This window comes from Mauremys reevesii, linkage group 8, assembly GCF_016161935.1.
Source record: "Mauremys reevesii isolate NIE-2019 linkage group 8, ASM1616193v1, whole genome shotgun sequence".
NCBI classification, from domain to species: Eukaryota; Metazoa; Chordata; order Testudines; family Geoemydidae; genus Mauremys; species Mauremys reevesii.
In genome coordinates this window covers 40,051,717-40,074,842 of record NC_052630.1, presented here as the reverse complement: position 1 = coordinate 40,074,842, position 23,126 = coordinate 40,051,717, and the positions used below count along the sequence as shown (strand labels likewise).

Here is a 23,126-nt window from a genome sequence, read left to right as displayed (position 1 = left end):
GCCACAAAGCATGCAACCTACTTGTTATTAATGAATCTACACCCACAGAATCCCCCTTAGTTAACCTACTATAAAGTTATCCCCCATTTGTTTGATCTGCACAAACAGACACCCTGAGCCCCCAACATCATTGGTGCCCTGCAAACACACTTCTCTGAGGTCTGTAGCTGCTTGGGATGCTGGGGTCCCCTCAGGCCAGGTTCTTCTTCTCCCCACTGCTCTGTGTGCTCACTCCTCTCTTAGGGAGGGGGAAGCTCTGGGATGCAGAGGGGGCAGGAGGCTGAGCACTTTAGGAGGCTCTCATTCCATGAGCAAGGAAGGAGTCCCTTAACACATGAAGTAGGTGCAAGGAAGGAGTCCCTTGACACATGAAGTAGCTCTGACAGGCTGCTAATCTCCAGAAAGAAGAACATCTGTTATCATGAGGGATGTGCAGTGTGTCCAGGGCAATGTGAGGGATGTGCAGTGTGTCTGAGGTGGTGTCAGAGGTGCAGTGTGCTAAAGCAGCCTGTCAAATAAGAGGTTTTTTTTAAAAATGAGTAATAAAAAAGAATCCTCACAATGGTACTGGTCCATTACTAGATAGAAATGGTAGAATTATCAATAATAATGCAGAAAAGGGAAAAATATTTAATAAACATTTCTGTTCTGTATTTGAGAAAGGTAATATACCAATCTCCTAGAACTGGAAAGGACCTTGAAAGATCATTGAGTCCAGCACCCTGCCTTCACTAGCAGGACCAACTTTTGCCCCAGATCCCTCAGTGGCCTGTCTCAAGGATTGAACTCACAACCCTGAGTTTAGCAGGCCAATGCTCAAACCACTGAGCTATCCCTCCCCTGCACTAAGCTATCCCTACAGATGATATAATCTCATCATTTGGTGATAACTCTCCATTCTCCTGCCCCCAGCCCCTGCAAATGGCAGGAAAATTTGACAAAAATGAAAAAAAATTGCAAGAAAAGTAATTGGATTTTTAGCCTTCTCAACCCAGGAGTCCCTGCCCTGTCGTTCAGATAGCTGAGTGACCCATGGATAGTGCATGTGTGCTGCTTCCCTCTGGGCTCATCCCTACAGAAGAGAACACCTTGCTCTCACCACTAGTTACTCCTGTAGTTCAAGCAATACAGCAGAGGGATCAATACCGGGGAGGGAGAGGAGTTAATTCAATGCCAATGTGGACACAAACCAAATGGATATAAACTGGCCATCAACAAGTTTAGGCTTGAAATTAGATGAAGGTTTCTACTCATCAGAGGAGTGAAGTTCTGGAACAGCCTTCCAAGGGGAGCAAAATACCTAACTGGTTTCAAGACTGAGCTTGATAAGTGTATGGAGGGAATGGTCTGATGGGACTGCCTAGTGACTGCTAACAGCAAATATTACCAACGGCTGGTGATGGGACACTAGATGGGGAGGGCTCTAAGTTACTACAGAGGATTTTTTTCCAGATGGCTTGCCCACATGCTCAGGGTGTAACCGATTACCATATTGGGGTTCAGGAAGGAATTTTTCCCCACATCGGATTGGCAGAGACCTGGGAGGTTTTCGCAGTCCTCTGCAGAGTGGGGCATGGGTCACTTGCAGCTTTAAAATAGTGTAAAATAGTGGATTCTCTGTAACTTGAAGTCTTTAAGCCATGATTTGAGGACTTCAGTAACACAACCAGTGGTTAGGGTCTATTTCAGGAATGGGTGAGGTTCTGTGGCCTGCAATGTGCAGGAACTCAAACTAGATGATCATGATGGTCCCTTCTGACGTTAAAGACTATTAGTCTAAGCAGGCAAGGTCTCTGCTGTGGAGTCAAACCCTCTGGATGAACAAAAAGACAAACACTGTGCTGAAGTTGAGCTAATGGTGAAAGTAAAAATATAGTGGACCCAAATAATGACAAGCTATTGCAGAATTACCCCTGGAGCAATGTTTGTGACAGCACCTCTGCTTAGAGCAAGTGACCCCCCCACCCCACTTGATCTTCCTCAGTCAGCCTGCTTGATCCTCCATCCTTTAGTTTTGCTAATATGACTTGTTTGGCTGTTTTATTTCCTTTAGCATGTGGTCAGATAAAAAAAGTGACTGTAAAAAACAACATTGTGTTTATTTGATCAGCGACTCTCAGCTCACAGTTGTTTGGTTTATAAAGTGCAAGATCACTAAGTGCACTCAGCCTTGGATGGACAGGAAACTGGCTCTGTTTGTTCTGCAGCACACATCAACCTCAGTAATAAAAGCCCAAATCTGGAGTGGTGTTGAGGTGATGAAGTCAACTGCAAGTGCAGAAATTCAGCCCAGAGATTCTGCAATCAGCTGATTCCTTTGATGAGGCTCCAAGCAGGATGGAACTCAGCTTGCTCTGCTATAAATAAATTGGCTCATCAAAGTGGAAGGACAGCCTTGCTGTTAGGATGCAGAAGTTCTGAGTTCATTTCCTGGCCTTTCCACAGATTCCCTTTGTGACACTTTGAAGCTCTGTGCCTCCATTTCCCCATCTCACAGGATGTTGTGAGGGTCAGCTCATTAGTGTATCCACAGTGCTTATGTGGTAGGATTCTGGGAAGCCATGTAAGTAAAGTAACTGTGGCAGGCCTGGTTTGTCAATATCCAGATAGATTGGCCTTGAATATGTACAGAGCTGATGAAAGGGCCTTTGTTACATAATTGTGATACTTTTCTGAGTATAAGTATCAGAGGGGTAGCCGTGTTAGTCTGGTTCTGTAGAAGCAGCAAAGAATCCTGTGGCACCTTATAGACTAACAGATGTTTTGCAGCATGAGCTATCGTGGGTGAATACCCACTTCTTCGGATGCAAGCAGTGGAAATTTCCAGGGGCAGGTGTGTATATATAAGCAAGCAAGAAGCAGGCTAGAGATAACGAGGTTAGATCAATCAGGGAGGATGGGGCCCTGTTCCAGCAGCTGAGGTGTGAAAACCAAGGGAGGAGAAACTGGTTCTGTAATTGGCAAGCCATTCACAGTCTTTGTTTAGTCCTAAACTGATGGTGTTAAATTTGCAAATGAATTGGAGCTCAGCAGTTTCTCTCTGGAGTCTGGTCCTAAAGTTTTTTTGCTGGAGGATGGCCACCTTAAAATCTGCTATTGTGTGGCCAGGGAGGTTGAAGTGTTCTCCTACAGGTTTTTGAATATTGCCATTCCTAATGTCTGATTTGTGTCCATTTATCCTTTTCCTTAGAGACTGTCAGGAACCAACCCATGCAACAAACCTCGATGCCAACTCTGCCCACATATCTACACCAGCAACACCATCACAGGACCTAACCAGATCAGCCACACCATCACCGGTTCATTCACCTGCACGTCCACCAATGTAATATATGCCAGCAATGCCCCTCTGCTATGTACATCGGCCAAACTGGCGGTCTGTAGCACACCCCAAGCACTATCTCAAGGGAGGCTTTCTTTCCCAATGTGATTTTTGCTAGACAGACTCTATCTTATCCATTCCATCATTTCTTATTTATATGCAGTTTACCTCATCATTGATATACAATGCTACTCCACCACCTTTGCCTTTATTTCTGTCTTTCCTAAACAGCACATAGCCTTCAATACCTGTACTCCAGTCATGACTACTATTCCACCATGTTTCTGTTATCCCTATAATATCTGGTTTCACTTCCTGCACCAGTAGCTCTAGTTCCTCTATTTTGTTACCTAGGCTCCTCGCATTAGTGTACAAACATCTTAATTTTTGCCGTTTGGCTTCACTGACATTCTTTACCCGATTAGGCAAAGACATTCTACCACTAGTATCACCTATTAGACTGGTATCTATACTACCCTTCCTGTAATTGTTTACCTGTAGAGAGACCTGCCTAGATGGGGGAAACCCTGTGTCCTAGTGCACTCTCTCCCTCCATACAATTGCTAGAGAATAAAGTATCTGACTTGCTGCACCCAACCTGAGAGTGAGAACTCTGTTTTTCTCCGACAATTTGGGGGCTTGTCTGGGATGGCAACACTTGCAGAGACAACGGCAGCTGCTGTGGACCGTTCCACTTCAAACCTCATGGTTCCACAATAGAGTTAGAGACCTTTTGAAATCTCTATTGGGGTATCAGAGGAGGACTGCCTGTGGGGCCGTTTGTTCCTGTTGGGCTTACACCATCTGAACTTATTGACTGTGCAGCAAGATCAAATGCAGAGCGGTACTGGGGAACTGTTTTTCCACCCCCAATAAGGTTAGTTTGAAGTGGTACTGAGGACTTAGTTTGCCGCCCTCAATAAGGTAGTTGTACGTGGTACTGGGGTCTATAGTTTGGCCACCCCCAATAAGGTTAATGCATAAGGGAAATGCATAAGGTTAATGAACCGGTGCTGAGGGGTTGTTACCACCTCAAAAGGGAAAGTGTATTGAGTCTGGACATAAAGTAAAGATGCATTGTGGTATTTAGAAATAGAGGCCTTGGTGTGTGTGTGGGTATACCAGTGTGAAAGAGAGTCACCAGAAGACAACCCAAGTATTCTGCAAAGTCGTAGGCTCGTAACCGGAGATACTCTAACACAAGCTGGGTGACTCCACCTAGAGGATCGGTAAAAGATCCAACCTAAGGTGGGCTGTCTCTGCCTGGCATCGTCCGGCGAGGGGCCTGCCTGGGTCTAGGATTGTGTGAACCCATCTTCCCTCCTCCTTTCCTCTCCACATGAGCCACTGACTGATCTGACCATTTCACTGGAAGCAATGAGAGTAAGCAGCGCCGTCTCTTTGAGACTAGCTCTTTGCTGAAGGGAGGTGTAGGAGGGTCATCCTCATTAATCTTTCCTGCGTGAGTGACTTGTGGTGTGATACCCTTAGTTTATGAGCCGCTAGCGGACAGGGTGCCCTCCGTGTGTGTGTGATTGGAAAATGGGTGGGGGACAGTCTAAGCATTCCCCCTCACCCCCTAAGGGTACCCCAGCATATTACATGTACGTACATTATGGTCCTAGAACCTGCAGGTATTTAGACAATTGGAATCTTTACATGTGTGAAAATCCATCTAAACAATGCCCACTAGAAGGTACCTTCCATCTAGATAAGATCATACATCTCAGAGGAGCTTTTAATCACCAAAAAGCCTCTGACACACAGTTGGAGCAATTTGTCTATTGAGGAAAGGAACAGGTTAATTTGAAATTCACCTTGGCCCAGAGATAAAGAGAAACCTGCTCTGAGTTCAAGGTCAAGAATCAACACAGACCATGCCAAGTACAAAGAAAAACTGCTTTCAGCCCCAGCTGGCTGTGAAAAAATATAGACAGAGGCAAACCAAAGGCAATACAAGTTACAGGACTGAGATTACATTTGCAAAGCTTAGCTGTCCAGTGAGATCCAACATCTGCCTTTGCGACCCTGAAAGAGATGCTGCAGGAGACCCCAGGGTGTTAAAGAATAGCCCTCCCAAGAGCGGAAGCAAGTTGGAGATTCTGGACAAGCCTTATACAGGATAATCTCCCGTCCATCCCCCCGCCCTTCTCTGGATGTTATACACAGACGTGTCCAGTCTGGACATACGTTTGTGAGTATGAAAGTGGCTTAGGGCATTAATATTTTTCTTCCCCGGAGTGATGTGGGAGTGTTCCCAACACTTTCTGTTGTTGTTTTATTATTTTATTAAGGAAGCTTTAAAATTCTGTCATATGGTGTGTTTCTCCCCCACCAACGATCCTGCGGTGTCAGCCTAATCACCTGACACAAGGGATCGATTGGTAACAGAAATCTGTCACAGTTTGGTGGAAATTTGAGTAGGGCTGGGAGCCCTGCAGAATGCACATTTATTTGTTTTGCACTTGTTATTTTATGTTTGCTTTGCTTGGTACTGTTGGTGTTATATGTTGAGAATTGCATGATTAAAGGTATGTCCACTCTCAGCTGCAGTAAGTCTGAGAACCGGAGAGGGATTTAGCATTCCTTTCTCCACCCCGGTTGACTAGGGAGGGTGTCAGGTGGATCTACCCCCAGTCGTAACGATCATGAACCAGGCAGCAACTCAAACCTACGCCCAAGGCAAGTTGCAAGTCTTCAGACAGGACCTCCAGGCAGAAAAGGAAGCACAGGCTAAGCAAGTACCGGTCCTTCAGGGACTTGTCAAAATTTAACCATTTGTGCTCAGCATACGCCGTAACAGCAGTGTGTTTGCCACAAAGATGGAATCGAATAGTTAAACGCCAGTAGGCCATGTGTTTTTGCCCAGGTGGCAAACCTCACAAGGGAAGACTCGAGTAGCCTTGTGAGTAAGAATGTTTAAGGGAAGAGACCAGGAAGGGTGGGCGCTAGTTGAGAAGCCCACCCTCCTTGCTAAATTGGTAGTGGAACAAAGCTGGTGCTCATGGAAGGGATGGTTCAGCGAGAAAAGCAGGATCAGGCCCAAGCGGGCAGGCAACAGATAGAGAGATTAGAAAACAGGTTGGAAACTTGGAGGGCATAGTGAAAGAACAGGAGTAAGTAAATACAGGAATGGGAAACTTAAATCCCTGGAACAATAATTGGAATGGTAAAATCTGAGTTGATTGGGTGTCGTTTTGGGAGATAAGCAAAGTGATTTAAGGAAAGAGAGTGAGAAGTTAACTCTGTAGTTGCTAGAGGGAATCAAGCAGTTGAACTTTGTAAAATGCTAAAGAGGAAAATTCTTGGTGTCTTTGAAATGTTTGTAAATAAATCCAGGCAAAGAAATTATTTGATTGCAATCATTTGGCTATGAACAATTTAGTCGAATTAACTAAAGAAATGTAAATCTACAGTGTTACTTAATTAAAATCCTATTAGGTTCTAAGGGGTGTGATACAGCATGGCCAGAGGGCAGCAGGAGAGGGTTAGAAGGGAGCCTTATTCCCTGTTAGGGGAAGAAAGTTTGCTATAGATTAACTAGAGCACCTGCAGTCAGTCACATGATAAAAACCCCTGCTTCAATCAGACAGTGTGGGAGTTGGAGCAGAGAACAGTTTGAAGGAGTTGGAGCAGAAAGGATTGGTGTTGGAGCAGAGGACAGTTTGGAGGAGTGCTGCAGTGGGCTAAGAAGTCTAAGACCCTAGGTAAGGGTCACCTGGGTTGTGCAGAGGGAGGACAGGAAGCCCCCCAGAAGCTGAAGGGCAGGAGAGGGAAGTAGCCCAGGGGAAGGAACTGCCAGTTCAAGTGGTTCACCACTATCCTCAGGGCCCCTGGGCTAGGACCCGGAGTAGAGGGTGGGCCCAGGTCCCTCCCTCTCCACTCCCCTCCTCTAGGACACTAGTGGGGCAGTTAATATTCAGGGGCAAGAAATGGTGCCCTGACCCCCCCCCCAGAAGAGAGAGCACGAGACCCATCATAATAGTGCTGGCAATTTGCCACAGGGGCTACAATAAGTGGTGTTTTCGGATCATTGTGTGTTCTGAAAGCAGGAGTTAAAAGTAAAAAGCAATCAAAATTCTGGTAAAAACGATTGTGTCCCTATTAAGCAAGAGTCTTTACGCTGTGGATAGCTTTGGATCCAGAAGCAAGCCAGAAAGCATCTGTTTTAATGCAAATTATCTAACTGATAAGGTAGGAGCCACTGAAACCTGGGCTGCCTATGAAACAAATACAAGAAAATATGGGGTAATTCCTCTGTTTTGCCTGAAACCAATAAGGGTATTTGTATATAAAGGAAATATTTTAAGCAATGACTGATTGCCCAGAAAGGGTAGACCTATTTTTTTTGTCTTTCAGAAAATCAGAGAAAACTGATGCCAGCTGAAAAGCAATCAACATACCATGCATTTACTGGCACAATAGGAATTATGTTCTGTGTTTTATGTCCTGTCTTGTGGCCAGAATTATTGTGTTTAATATTTTCATAGTTCAAAATCAAATAGAAGGGTTAATTCAAAATGCAGATACTTGTTTTATTCTACTTGGAATTCAAAGTGTTTGGATAATATCAGGAAAATGTGATATACTAAAGTCTAATACATTTGCTTAAGTAAAAAAGAAATTTCATTGGCCAGATCTTTTAATTGAAAAAATTGTTGTTAAAATTTGTACACCAACAGTCTTTAGAAGCAAAGTAACCCCCTGGCAGTAACCCCTTTTCTCTTAGGGCTTCCCCTTGTCAGGGAACCCCCACCCTCTATCCCTACCTTGCCTCAGTGTATGGCTACTGCCAGTCATTGTCTAGCCCCACATCCTGGGGCAGACTGCAGTATCAGCCTATTCATCACTGGCAAGGAGGGTTTGGACCTGCTGCTTTGGCCTACTCCTGGGCTTCCCTCTGCAACCCTCAGTACCTGTTAGCCCTTTGCTAGGCCACAGCCTGAGGCTTTCCAGGCTGGAGCTCCCCAGCTCCTCAGCTTTTCCCCAGCCCTACTTCACTCAGGTATCCAGTCTCAAGCTCCCTGCAGCTAGGCCCTTCTCTCTCTGCCTTTAGAGAGAGGAGTGACTGCCTCTGGCTTCCCTGGCCTTTTATAGGGGCCAGCTGTGGCCTGATTGGGTGTGGCCCAGCTGCAGCCACTTCCCCAATCAGCCCAGCTTTTAGAGCCATGGCTCTCAAGCCCTGCCAGGCTGCTTTTAAACCCTGAAGGGCAGGAGCAGGGTAAGCACCCTGCTACCAGGCCTGCTCTGTCTGCTTGGGCTGCCCTGCTGGCTGGAGTGCTTCCCCCTTCTCTGGCTGCCTTGCTGGCTGGAGCCCCTTCTCCCTTCCTGGGCTGCTGAGGGGTCTTTCCTGGTCCCCTATCAGGGGGCCCAGTACCGGCTGCACTATTCGACGGGGGAGGCTCGGTGTTACCTCTGCCAGGCGATGGGGCATGTTCAGAGGGACTGCCCTTTGGCCCGGCACAGAGGAGCGCCCGGGACCCCCGAGCCCCGGCAGGGTGCCGGCCCCATCGTCGCCGGTGCCCCTGGCCGCCCGGTGCCCAGAGTCGCCCCTCTTCCTCCTCAGCCCATCATTGCTCCCGCTCGGGCCTCAGGGGTCCGTCCTCCAGTGCGCCCAGACGAGCAGGAGAGCCCTGCCTCTGCTGCTTGCACTCTGGCGGGGCCTGTGGAGGAGGGTGCGGCAGGGGTACTGCCAGGCGTGGGAGAGGGCTCTCCCCAGGGGGACTCTTCCCTCTCTCCTACTGTCCCCCCAGTGCCTCTCCAAGCCCCCGAACAGGCATCCTTGCCCCCCAACCCAACCCCTGTCGACCAGCCCGAAGACGATGCCATGGAGGGCTGGACCCGGGTACGGGGTAAGCGGGGCAAGCGGAAGGCTCGGACTCCGCTCGTGCCAGCTGATGCGGAAGCCCCCCGTAAGACCAGAAAGGGGGCTGCAGACACCGAGCCTTCCGCCGTGCCCGCGGGGTTGACCCATCTGCCGATGACGGCTAGGGAAGACGTGGCAGCGCTGGAAGGTACCACCATCCCTCCTCCGCTGTCCCCCCCTGCGGAGGCCTCCGCTGCGGCCCCTCCTGTTCCCTTGCCGTCTGTCCCCCCTGCAATACCCGAGGTGAGCGTCGCCTCGGGCGCGAGTGGGGAGGACCCCGGGGTGGGGGGAGGTGAGCTCCCCTCCATCTTCGCGGAGATCGAGGCCCTGGGTCTGACCCCGGTCACCCCGGGGGAGGACGACCCTCTGCCAATGGGCCTCGACCTAGCTGACCTCACCCCAGCTTCCCCTTCCCCATGCTCCACCGTCCCTCCTGTTGCGTCCGCTCCTGCCTCCGAGGGTCCCCTGGGCCCCTCGACTTGCCCGGCTGCGGACGGCACCCTGCTGCTGGCCGCCGAGCCTGTTGAGGCGATGGCCGGTGCCTCGTGGCCGGGAGAAGGGCTACCAGGGGTGTCCCTCGGTGGTGCTGGGCAACCGAGCTCCTTCCCGGGCGGGGGCCCCCCCGAGGGTTCTGCATCTCTCTGCGCCGAGGCTGCTTTACCTGCCGTTGAGCCCGAGCCCGGTGTCGCTGGGGACCCCCTCCCTGCCTCTCAAACCCCCGTGCCTGGCCGAGAGGAGCCACCCACTGAGAGTCCAGCTCTTGCGGCCCAGGGTCCCATCTCTGTCCCTCCCCCCACCCCTGCTCCTGACCCCAGCCCTGCCCCCTCCACCTCCCATGCTGTTATTGCCACCCCTGGAGCTGTCTCCTTCCCTTTCCCAGATGATGACTCCCAGGGAGCGGCCTTTGAGTTCCACAGTCCCAACCCACTAGGGGCTGCGCTCTTCCCTCCGCCGCCCCCCACTGAGCCAGGGTCCGCCCCTTGCTTGCCTGTCCGAGTAGGCCACGGGGCTGCGCCAGAGGCCCCACCCCCCCATGTGCTGAGAGAGGAGTTGCAGGAGTTCCTGGAGGACGTCCGGGGCTCCTGCAACAAGATCCCGCTTGCTCTCCAGCGCTGGGGGGACTTCAACAAGATCCTTCTGGCCACAAAGGCCCTCGTGGGGGAGGGCAAGAAGACCGGGAAGCAGGGTGCCACAGCTTACCATCGGGTGTGCAAATTCCGTGACTCCTTGCTCACCTTTGGGGTGGGCCATGGTTTGCTGCGCGGCCCAACGGGGGCCGCGAGCGCCCCTGCCGACGAGGATCCCCCTCAGCCCTCCTCATGGCACTCGTCACCTTTGCCACACTGAACACCCGGAGCTGTAGGGTGGGCTTCCGCAGGAGCCAGGTGCTCTCCTTCCTTCGGGAGTGGGGGTACTCTGTGGTTTTCCTGCAGGAGACCCACACGGATCCGGCCGCCGAAGCTAGCTGGCGGCTGGAGTGGGGGGACGGGGTCTACTTCAGCCATCTCACAACCCGTCGGGCTGGAGTGGCCACCCTGTTCTCCCCCGACCTACGGCCCGAGGTGCTGGGGGTCGCTGAGGCTGTGCCGGGCCGCCTGCTGCACCTCCGGGTCCACATGAAGGGGCTCGTGGTCAACCTCGTCAACGTCTATGCCCCGACATCGGCCCCGGAGCGGCTGCAGTTCTACCAGCAGGCGTCCGCCTTCCTCGGCTCCTTGGATCCTCGCGAGTGCCTGGTCCTGGGCGGGGACTTCAACACCGTCCTAGAGGAGCGGGACCGCTCGGGGACTGAGCAGAGCCCGGCCGCCGCGGACGTCCTCCGGGAGATCGTCACCCATCACTCCCTGGTGGACGTCTGGCGCGACCACCACCCGGACGATGCCTCCACGTTCACCTATGTCCGGGTGGAAGCCCATCGGTCGTACCGCTCCCGGTTGGACCGCATCTATTTATCACGGTTCCATCTCTCACGGGCCCAGTCCTCCAGCGTCCGGCCGGCCCCATTTTCGGACCACCACCTCGTCACCGTGACGGCCTCTCTCTGTGCGGAGAGGCCGGGGCCGGCCTATTGGCACTTTAACAACAGCTTGCTGGAGGATGGGGGCTTTGTGGCGTCCTTCCGGGAGTTCTGGCTGGCCTGGCGAGGGCAGCGGCGTGCCTTTCCCTCGGCGCGGCGGTGGTGGGATGTGGGGAAGGTGCGCGCCCGGCTCTTCTGCCGTGACTACACCCGGGGCGCCAGCCGACGGAGGGATGCGGCGATAGGGCAGTTGGAGCGGGAGGTCTTAGAGCTGGAGAAGCATCTGGCCGCCAACCCCAAGGATCCATCCCTTTGCGGGGCGTGCCGGGAGAAGCGGGAGGAGCTCCGGGTCCTCGAAGACTATCGGGCCTGGGGCGCCTTTGTTCGATCCCGCATCCGCCTCCTTCGGGAGATGGATCGCGGCTCCCGCTTCTTCTACGCCCTGGAGAAACGGAGGGGGGCCAAGAAGCACGTCACCTGCCTTCTGGCGGAGGACGGCTCCCCCCTCACGGATCCGGCGTAGATGTGCGAGTGGGCCCGGACCTTCTACGCACGCCTTTTCTCCCCGGATCCGACTGATCCTGCCGCTTGCAGAGTGCTCTGGGACGGGCTCCCGACGGTCAGCGCGGGCGACCGGGACCGGCTAGAGCTGCCTCTCTCTCTGGCTGAGTTCTCGGAAGCCCTCCGCTGCATGCCCACCAACAAGTCTCCGGGCATGGACGGGCTGACCGTGGAGTTCTACCACGTGTTCTGGGACGTCCTCGGCCCGGACCTGATCAGCGTCTGGGCCGAGTCCTTGCGGAGCGGGGTCCTCCCTCTCTCGTGCAGGCGAGCCGTGCTCGCCTTACTGCCGAAGCAGGGGGACCTCCGCGACTTACGGAATTGGCGTCCCGTCTCGCTCCTCAGCACGGACTACAAGACCGTAGCCAAGGCCATCTCGCTGTGGCTGGGGGCCGTGCTGGAGGACGTGATCCACCCAGACCAGACCTACACCGTCCCGGGCCGTAGCATCTTCGACAACCTGTATCTGGTCCGGGATCTCTTAGAGCTTGGGTGCAGGGATGGTCTGTCATTCGCCCTCCTGTCCCTGGATCAGGAGAAGGCGTTCGACAGGGTGGACCACAGGTATCTCCTGGGCACTCTGCAAGCGTTAGGCTTCGGGTCCCAGTTTGTGGGGTTTCTCCAGGTGCTGTACGGTTCCGCAGAGTGTCTGGTCAGGCTCAACTGGACCCTGACCGAGCCGGTCAGCTTCAGGCGGGGAGTGCGGCAGGGGTGCCCCCTCTCGGGCCAGCTGTACGCCCTGGCGATCGAGCCCTTCCTCTGTCTTCTCCGCAGGAGGTTGACGGGGTTGGTGCTTCGGGAGCCGGAGCTGCGGCTGGTCCTGTCGGCGTACGCCGACGATGTGCTCCTCGTGGTCCAGGACCCGGGCGACTTGGCGTGGGTGGAGGCCTGCCAGGCCGTGTACTCGGCGGCCTCCTCCGCCCGGGTCAACTGGGTCAAGAGCTCTGGCCTGGTGGTCGGGGACGGGTGGCAGGCAGCTCCCTCCCACCCGCGCTTCAGGCCATCCGGTGGAGCGCGGGTCCGCTGCTCTATCTCGGCGTTTACCTTTCTGCCACGCATCCCTCTCCGCCGGAGAACTGGCAAGGTTTGCAGGGCAGGGTGGCGGAGCGGCTCCGGAAATGGACAGGACTCCTCCGGTGCCTTTCCCTCCGAGGGAGGGCACTGGTGCTCAATCAACTGGTCCTGTCCATGCTCTGGTACCGGCTCAACACCCTGGTCCCGGCCCCGGGGTTCCTGACCGACCTCCGGAAGGTGGTTCTGGAGTTCTTTTGGCCAGGACTGCACTGGGTCCCTGCAGGGGTGCTCCACCTGCCCCTGGAGGAGGGAGGGCAGGGCCTGAAGTGCCTGCGCACTCAGGTCCACGTCTTCCGCCTCCAGGCACTGCAGAGGCTCCTTTATGGTGCGGGTAGTCCGGCATGGAGAACCCTGGTGCACGCCTTCCTGCGCCGCTTCCGAGGGCTCCAATACGACCGGCAGCTCCTTTATCTCGACCCGAGGGGCCTTCTGCGAGACCTCTCTGGGCTGCCGGTCTTCTACCAGGACCTCCTCCGGACCTGGAAGATGTTCTCTGCGACCAGGTCCGTGGCGGCCACCGAGGGGGCAGATCTCCTCGCGGAGCCCCTGCTACACAACCCCCAGCTCCGTGTGCAGGTGGCGGAGTCCCCCACGGTGCGCCAGAGGTTGGTCCTGGCGGAAGCCACCAGGGTCGGAGACCTCCTGGACTATGACCGGGGAGACTGGCTGGATCCCCTGACGCTTGCTCGGCGGATGGGGCTCTCCAGACCTTGTACTCCCCAGCTCATACTACAGGAGGTGAAGGCCGCTTTGCCGCCCACTGCTCGGGCCTACCTCAACCGGGTCCTGCGTGAGGGCACGCCCCACCTGCCCACCACCCCGGGCCCTCCGGACCTTCTCATCGGGCCTCTGCCCCATGGACCCGACCGGCTCCCCCGCCCCGTCTCTGCGAGCCGGCTTCACGATCTGCAGCCGGTCCGTTTCCAAACCGCACTGAGGAAGTATCTCTACATGCTCGTGCTGCACACCCTTCACTTCCTCACCCTTGTGTCCCACCCCGACACCAAGTGGCGGGACCTCCTGCCACCTCTGGAGGGTGAGGAGCCCCAGTGGGCCAGCCTGTACTCCACCCTGGTCCCGAGGCCCGCTGGGGATATCAGCTGGCGGCTCCTCCATGGGGCCGTGAGCATGGGCGTGTACTTGATGCAGTTTACCCCTGTCCCAGACACCTGCCCCTTCTGTGGCATGAGGGAGACCCTGGCACATGTTTACATAGAGTGCGCCAGGCTGAAGCCCCTATACCGGCTCCTCACCAATATCCTGTTGCATTTCTGGCTGCACTTTTCCCCTCACCTCCTTCTCCATGCACTCCCTATCCGTGGCCCCACAAAGTCGCGGGACCTCCTGGTCAACCTCCTCCTCGCCCTGGCTAAAAAGGCCATCTACGTGACCAGGGAGAGGTGGTTGGCCAATGGAGACTCCTGCGACTGTGGGGCTTGTTTCTGATCCTTAGTCCGCTCACGTCTCCGGGCAGAGTTCCTCTGGGTGGTGTCCGCTGGCTCCCTTGACGCCTTCGAGGAGCAGTGGGCACTGTCCTGGGTTCTCTGCTCGGTGTCCCCGTCAGGCTCCCTTCTTATGACCCTTTGACTGCACTCCTGTCCCTGTTCTTTTATTAGTTGTCCCCCACAATTAGTGGGTTCTGAGGCCCTGTGGATTCTCCCCTTAGGCTGGGGGGGGGGAATCCGTTAGCATGGAGCCCCATTTCCGCCCGCCCCATTTCCCGGAAACTCAGTAGATACAGGGATCCTTCTGGCTACCTCAGATTTCTAGCCAGAGGGCTGGGGAGGGAGGAAGAAAAACTATTGGACACCAGAGATTGTACTGAGTGGACTCCTCAAAAGTGGATGTGCTTGTCCTGGCTCGTTGCTCCAAAGCTCTGTAATAAAGTTATTTTACTGGAAGGATGTATGTGGCATACGTTGAATAATAAGACTTAAGTACTGTATAATGGCAATGTGTATGTGTTCATTTTTGGGAAAGGGTGTATGAGTGAAGAGTGGAAGCTTCCTTTGTAGGTTAAAGGAAGCCAAGAAGGGGAGAAGGGAAAAGAGCAGAACAAAAAAGATACTGGCCCTATTCAAGGACATTGCTCACAGCTAAGACTTGGCTGACAACCAAGAAAAAGGTGTGGGGCGGGGGGGGGGCTTGAATATGCCCAAGCAGCTGTAAAATATGCAAAACATTGCCAGGCATTAATGAAATGGGTTAGGTTTCTTTTCTCACAGGTAAAAGAAACACAAAGACCCTAGCAGCCCTGCCACTCCTTGGATCCAGGAGATTGGATCTATGTAAAGGTCCACCAACGAAAGACTGCTTTGGCTCCATGCTGGAAAGGCCCTTACCAAGTCCGGCTGACTACCAACACTGCTGTGAAGTGCCAAGGACTGACTGCCTGGACCCATGCTTCTAACTGCAAAAAGGCCTCTCCGCCTCGAGATAATTTCACTCCTACTATTGATCAGCCTGTCTCTCCTTCTTGTATTTCTTTTCCTCCTTAACAGGAGAAAAGGACAAGGTGATGTGCTAGTAACCTCTCCCTTGTCCACTGACAGAGCTAACCTGCATTCAGTATTTGCTACAGAAACCAAAGCACTACAGGGTGATGTGCTGGTAACCTCTCCCCTGTATAATGCTGAGCCACGATTGCTTCAGGAAAGAAGAAGGAATACTCACTCCGCTGAAATTGCCAAAGTCCTGACTACAAAAGACATTAAGAACTGACCCTGGTGAAGAAACAAAGAATTATACACTGGTAGGATGAAACTTGTGGGACCCATGCTTGGGAATGTGGTATTGATTGGATTTTGGGGTTTATAGGACCTTCAGCATGTATTACCCTCCCTAATTGGATTTTAAATGACAAATACCTTGTTGCCACTGCCCCCGCCATTTCCTCCATTATACTATTCCCCTGAAACACATCCAAATACAGACAATGCCATACATCTGATAAAACCCAGTGGCCAAGGCCTTCACATCTAAGTGATTTATTGAAATTTTGTTCAGAAAACCTATTTTTTTCAGGTTCAGAATAGTTCATATGAGAGAACAATTGAATGGAAAACAAATGCATCAGTGGAAATATATGATATCACTACTGATGAACCCCAAGAATCAGAAATTGAGATTAGTGGATTCTATAATGATGTAGAGATGATGGCTGTTCCTGGAGTTTGTAAAATGTTCATAGAATCTCAGGGTTGGAAGGGACCTCAGGAGGTCATCTAGTCCAACCCCCTGCTCAAAGCAGGACCAAACCCAACTAAATCATCCCAGCCAGGGCTTTGTCAAGCCTGACCTTAAAAACCTCTAAGGAAGGAAATTCCACTACCTCCCTAGGTAACCCATTCCAGTTCTTCACCACCCTACTAGTGAAAAAGTTTTTCCTAATGTCCAACCTAAACCTCCCCCTCTGCAACTTGAGACCATTACTCCTTGTTCTGTCATCTTCTACCACTGAGAACAGTCTAGATCCATCCTCTTTGGAACCCCCTTTCAGGTAGTTGAAAGCAACTATCAAATCCCCCCTCATTCTTCTCTTCTGCAGACTAAACAATCCCAGTTCCCTCAGCCTCTCCTCATAAGTCATGTGCTCCAGCCCCCTAATCATTTTTGTTGCCCTCCGCTGGACTCTCTCCAATTTGTCCACATCCTCCTTGTAGTGTGGGGCCCAAAACTGGACACAGTACTCCAAATGAGGCCTCACCAGTGCTGAATAGGGGGGAATGATCACGTCCCTCGATCTGCTGGAAATGCCCCTACTTATACAACCCAAAATGCCATTAGCCTTCTTGGCAACAAGGGCACACTGTTGACTCATATTCAGCTTTTCGTCCACCATAACCCCTAGGTAACCCCTGTTAGATGAAAGAGGCCCTTATTGTTATTTGATTACCCAGTTAGTGAATAACCAAATGTATATCCAAAGAGTTTGTTCTACCACTGGAAATTTCACCTGTATAGAAACTATTCCTGTAATTACCATATTGCAATATACCCCTTCCTATGCTATTAATGTTAATTCCTTTTGGAAATACATGAAAGTGTTTAGTCAATAGATGTGGTATGGTACTTCACCAAAGAGAGGTGTGTTAGGATATCGATGGACTGTGATTAATATTACACTAGGGATTATAAAATTCACACTGCCCTTATCCAGTTTTCAGGTCATTTCTACCCATTCTAATTGTTCCAAAAGGGCTGCCATTAGATTAGCACAGCAAAGGGCCTAGGTTTCCTCTAGAAAGAAGAGGGACTTTGCTGGATCCCTATGGGATGGGGCCAATAATGTAGTAGCAATTTGGAATATTTATAGAAACCAAGAACATGACGAGAAATTAGGATAATTAGAGAAAGGCACAGGCCTTATCACTGGGGCACAGCTAACCCAAGTACAGGATGGAGTGGGTGAATTACATGTTATTTTGTCCTTAGTTCAGTGACCCAGAAGTTTTAATAGAGATGGTATTGAGTATCACTGAGTCTGGGAAGGCATTGCAGTGGGATCTAGCATGTTCAGAAATTCAGGATTTCCTGAATGACCAGCTAACAGCCATTCGGAGTGATCTCAAGTATGAGGCATGGCCCACTGCCCTTACAGACACTTCAGGAGTACCATCTGATCTGTGGACATGGAGACATACTTGGAGATTTTCTGGGTGAAAGTGCAGACATTCACAGTGCTCCTTCCAAGCATATGGGCCGGTAGGAGGGGTGTGGGCTCCCACATACCGAATCCTGCCGGGTCCCTGGGGAGGATGCATGTGGAACTGGATTATTCACCATGACATCTGGGAGATTAGACCACCTGGTATGCCTAACTGATTTATAGTCAGTGCCCCTAGAATAACACCCGACATTTGGATAGGAATAGGGAGTCAATGGATGTTTTGGCGGTTAGAAACACCACTACCCCCCAGTTTCAGTGTGTATGTAAACTGAAGCCAGGAGAAGTTGTCACTGTTCATGACAATGTTTGCTGGGAGGATATGAGACAAGGAACTACCCTGACAGGACACCTACTTTTCCAAGCTAATGATAGTTGTGTGTATGTTGAGGCCACCACTTTGCAAGATATACATTTTAATCTCACCACAGCTGCAGGCAATTGTAGTATTTATTGGACTGCAGATAGAATTCTACAACTAGCCCTTAGATTTCAGATACCCTTTAATTGGACTACCTTAGTGCCTGATAGGTTTCAAAATTTGCTTTCGCTGCTACCAGAGGTTCAGAGAATCTCTGAATTACAAGGGCAAATTCATATGCTTCAAAATATATATCAAGTTGAGAAATATGGTCTTTATACAGTCTATAGAGTGTTTATTTTATGTATTAAGTATAATTAAGGTTGTATAACAACCCCATTATATTATTACAATGGAAATGTTAATATTTTTATTATTGTTTAGTGTAGGATTTTGTTGTTGTGAAGGATGTAATGTTAACACCTTCCATGTCCATGCTAATCATGCATTGTCATTGCATCCAATCAAAATCCCTAAGGTTGAAGCATTTGATGTAGAATCTTAAATGCAAGGCTTGATGCAGATGGAGGTTTAAGGGTGTTAGTTGTGCTAGAAGCACAAAAGGGTGTGTGTGTGTGGAAGAGAAAGAACTGACAGTGATTTGAAGGGGATTTCAATGCAAACAGTCCCCCTGTGAGTAAGAGTGAGGCTAGCTGTAATCCTAACAACACGAGATTTGTAGAAGTGAGGATTGTGTGAGGCAAGTGGGAAAGAACTGTGTGAGAAGTTGTTGCAACCTTGTGTTAGATAAGTATGGAATGTAGACTATAGTCTAAATAGAGGTGAGAAAAAGATATCAGGATGACCTATGTATGAACAAAATGCAGCTGTTGCTTATTATTGTATGTAATCAAAGGTATAAATGCTTGCTGTAATTGTTTACCTGTAGAGAGACCTGCCAAGTTGGGGAAACCCTGTGTCCTAGTGCACTCTCTCCCTCCATGCAATTACTAGAGAACAAAGTATCTGACTTGCTGCACGCAACCTGAGAGTGAGAACTCTGTTTTTCTCTGACACAGTCTCAGGAAATTGCCCATTTGGATTCACTGACTTGACCCTAAAGGCCAATCTCTACTCAGTGCTCCTGAGAGAGGCAAACAACCCCAAACTCTACCCAAGTCCATATCGACCATCCCTGGGGAAATTTCCCCAGCCCCTTCAAGTGATGTGTGATGTGTTGTCCATGTGAACTAGACTCTCCATAGATCTCTACCTGAACTAGTCTGTCTCAAAAGATCAGTGATAGCCACAGGAGAGGCGTTCATCCCAGTGATGTGGAGTGGGTCAGTGCATTTAGGGACAGAAGTGCTGGTGGTGATGTACTGGGGGGCTAAGCGAAGGTCCTAGGTTAATTCCACACTCCATCTATCCCTTTGTTCCCTCCTAGGGTTAGCCACAAGGAAGACCAGAAATGGGCTGACTGTTTGGAGAACCTGATACATCATAACAGTAAGTAGATGGGGCCACTGTGTTAGAGGGATCTGGGGAGAGATCATATTCTGTACTGTTGGCTATTTGGCATCATGAGTGATCCCGGGCTGGTGCCATATAGTAAAACTGCAGACTCAGTTCAATTCTTTCACTCACTTCCTCCAGCAACACACATCCAGCTAGCTCCTGCCAGACACTGTCATCAGGGAAGGTCACAGGCACAGAGGGCAGTGTAGCTGGAGTGGAGACAGGTTCCACTGCATGTAGACATGGCAGAAAGCAGAGTCAAGAACTGTTGGTGGCTATGAGAACAGACCACGGCATTCACACTGAACTATCCCTTATTGGTAAAGCAGCACATGCTCTGAGAAAGTTGGGAACAGATGAAATCCCATCCTCAGGCTGTGTGGAGAACTCAAGGAACCCACAGTTTCCCAAACCTGTAGGGAGTGGCTCTGCCTTGGTCCCAGACTGTGGTCAGTGTCAGCTCTGCTGCTGACCCCAGCACGTCTCACATTTCTGTCCTATTCCTATTCATCCTGAAAGAAGGCAAATGTTGAGCCAAAGTCATCCCTGATGCAATTCCACTGAAGTCAGCTGTGTTAAACCAGAGTGAATTTAGACAATCTCATTTCCTGGCCTCACAAGCTTGTCCCAGCACTCAGCTCTGGTTGTTTTCCTGGGGCCAGTTCCAAAGAACTCACCCCTGTTGGCCTATTGTGGGCATGCGGCCAGGACTTGTGTAGTTCCAGGCCTTCCTGAAGTTTGTTCTCAAAGTAAAGCTTGTCATGGGTGACATGAAGGTCAGGCAGTGAGGGACACATCTTCAGCTGCTCAAGTAGAAGCCCCTCTTACCCTGTGCTGCAGCCCCTGGGCTCTGTGCCACCAGGCCAGAAAGGTTCCCAAGCCTGGAAACACACACTGTGCATTAATGGCCTGCCTGGGGTCAGTAGGTATAGGGTCTATCTGTGTGCTCCTGTCAGCTGCCCCAGGAAAGATCACTGCTTGGAAGCTGGTGCCAGAGGAGCCATGCTGTTTGGCTGCCCGTTGAGGCCTCCCCTCACCAGCCAATTGCCAGCTCTGGAAATCCCATGAGGCAGGCCAAGCTGAACATGCAGCCTCTGGAGTAAGGAGCTGCTGTCTGTGGATTTCTGTGCAGCAGCCCATTGGCTACTTGGGATCACCCTAACACAGCTAAGAGAAGCTAGCTGCTGAGGGGACTCACCTGCTGCCTATTGCTTTCATCCCATCTGCAGGTGGGCTGGCTACTTTCCAGGCTTTCCTCAAGTCTGAGTACAGCAAGGAGATATCGAGTTCTGGGTGAGCTGCAAGGAGAACAAGAATACCAAATTGCCAGCCAAGCTTAGCCCCAAGGCCAGGAAGATTTACAATGAGTTCATCTCTGTGCTGGCTACTGGCAAAGTAGGTGCAGCACCCTCTGGAGAACCCTCAGCCTCAGGGCTAAGCAGAGTGGGCAGCTGGCCCTAAAACAGTACTTCTGAGAGTGTGGTTCCAGTCTTCAGAGAGGTGGGAGAGGGGCTTTGCTGTGTGAACAAAATGCCTGTCAAAAGTGCCACTTTAACTGCTTTAAATGAGCTCTTCTCAGAGGGGGTCAGTCCCCATCCTTATGAACTCCAAATGCCAAAACAAGGAGTAGAGGACCAGACAAATGGAGGTTCCCATGCGCGTTCCATGCAACTGAAAGAATCTATCCCAGGGACATGCCACTCCACCCCTAGTGTATGATCCTTGCTCACTGTCCCAGAGAAGGGAAAGTACCCCTTACCGACCCCAGACTTGCATGCAAATAGTCCTATTTGTAGCCGGGGATCCCACTGAGGTCCAAGCAGCCCCCCTTTACTTCCACTGAGTGCTGACTGGGTGGATTCTGCAGTGAGACCCAGCCCTCTCTTGGTGCATTTAACAGACTAGCTGGGAAATATCTGGAGCAAACCCTGGCTCTCCATTCCTTGCCTGACTGTTTCCAGACCAGCCTGTACTAATCTCTCCCTCCCTTCTACAGGTGAACTTGGATTCCTGCACATGGAAGTGATCAGCCACAAGGCTCAGAAAAGAATCTTCATCCTCATGGAGAAGGATTCTTACTGCCTGTAGGCTGGTTGGCCGGGGCTCGTCCCCCTCTGGGGCGGCAGGGAGCCAGACCACCTCACTCTTTGGTCAGACTTAGCTTGGCTGTGTGGTAAACAGTCAGCAGTTCCATCCCTCTGGTGGGGGCTGAGCAAACAGTTCAATAGTAGCAAGCCCCAGCCCTCAATCAGGGCGGGCAACAAACAGTCAGTAGCTCAGGCCCTCAGGCAGGGGCAGAGCAAACAGTTCAACATTAGCCAGCCCAGGCCCTGGGTCAGGGCAAGGCAACAAATAGTCACTAGCTCAGGCCCTCAGGCAGGGGCTGAGCAAACAGGTTCAACAGCAAACCCCAGGCTCCTAGTTCTGATCAGCCGGGGAGAGGGGGAGACTGCCACCCAGTTCGTGGGTGGCAGGGGGGGACGCAGGCCCTCCCACTCCAGCCTGGGACCCTAGCAGTGGCAGAAGACCCGCTGCTGTGTCAGTGGGGATCCTGACCGCAACACATTGACATTGGCTCTGGCAGTGTTGCAGCCAGACTCGGGTCGGCTGCCCCCAGGCTACTTCCTTTCTCCCCCTCTAGAGGTACCTGGATCCGGACAGCATCCTCCATGGGGTGTCACACCATGGGCTTCTCAGGATATCTGGCGAGTGGTAGGTGGTAGGCTTGGCAGCTCCTCGGGGTAACTGGCACACGGTAGGCCTGGCAGTTCCTCAGGGTAATGAGCAAGCAGTAGGCCTGGCAGCGTCTCTGGGCTCAGGCTAGCATCAGGTATTGGCTGGTCTGGCCAGTCCTCGGGTCAGCCGCCGATCACCGTCTGGTCACTCCAGTGGCTGAGCCCCAAGTAAGCTCTGGGGTCGGGCTTTTATACTTCCTGTCCTGTGCCCTGACCTTTGAGGGGCGGGCACAGGGTTTGCTGGCTCCACCCACTTTGGTGTCCAGAGAGGCTCGTCCCCCTCCAGGGTGGCAGGGAGCCAGACCACCTCACTACACCACCACTTCCTCAAATCTCGCTTCTACCTCAACTTGGTCAGTCCACCTGCAACCACATGTGGGACTCAGAACCACAAAAGAGCTACATCTGCTGCCTTAGCCTGCTCCTCCCCTCTGGTCTCTCAGTACGTTTAGCTCTGAGAGGTGAGCAGGTAGATCTCCTGGGACTCTCTGGGGATGCATGCCAGCAAAGCACTCCTTGGCATGAAACACTGTTGCCAAGAGCTGCTTGCGGTCCCTACCTGTACCCACTATCTAACTCCAGCCACCACTAGTTTGAGCATCAAAACGTGTCATCTCCATCAGTATGTGAGCCCCTGGAGACAGGTTTCCTGACACTCCAAGTCAATGGCAACATTAAGGGTTAAAGCATCAGATGTGCATTGTGTTCTTTCCATGTGTCGCCAGCACACACGGCTTTGAAAGCACTACGGTGCAGGCCCTGCTCAGCAGTGCTTTATTACCAAGGCCCTGGGCCTGTGTGGGTGACCTGAATACCCAGCAAGGCGGTCTGAAGGGACAACCACACTCGCTGGACATGTCCTTGTGCATGTGTATCTGCTCTCTCCTGCAGTTGCCAACTCCCAACATGTTTAGATGCCTGCAACATGAGGCGCATGGCTGGGGTCCCTGTGTCACCTCTAGGGTAAGCAAAGGGAGAGATAAGAAACACTGCATCTCCCTGACTCATCCAGGCAGGCAGGAGCCAGCCCAGGAGAAGGCCTGTTGGACACAGAAAAACCATGGCA

General features: G+C 51.9%; 1 protein-coding gene across 1 annotated transcript; it reads left to right on the top strand.

Annotated features, from left to right (window-relative positions):
- The first annotated feature begins 2,460 nt into the window (after positions 1 to 2,460).
- On the top strand, positions 2,461 to 22,637 carry LOC120370269 (regulator of G-protein signaling 4-like). The gene is given in 7 exon segments (XM_039484703.1): positions 2,461 to 2,563; positions 19,255 to 19,316; positions 20,555 to 20,602; positions 20,605 to 20,720; positions 21,322 to 21,340; positions 21,343 to 21,409; positions 22,347 to 22,637. Coding segments are annotated over 7 exon segments (480 nt in total). The 5' UTR covers positions 2,461 to 2,561; the 3' UTR covers positions 22,513 to 22,637.
- Positions 22,638 to 23,126: the final 489 nt, after the last annotated feature.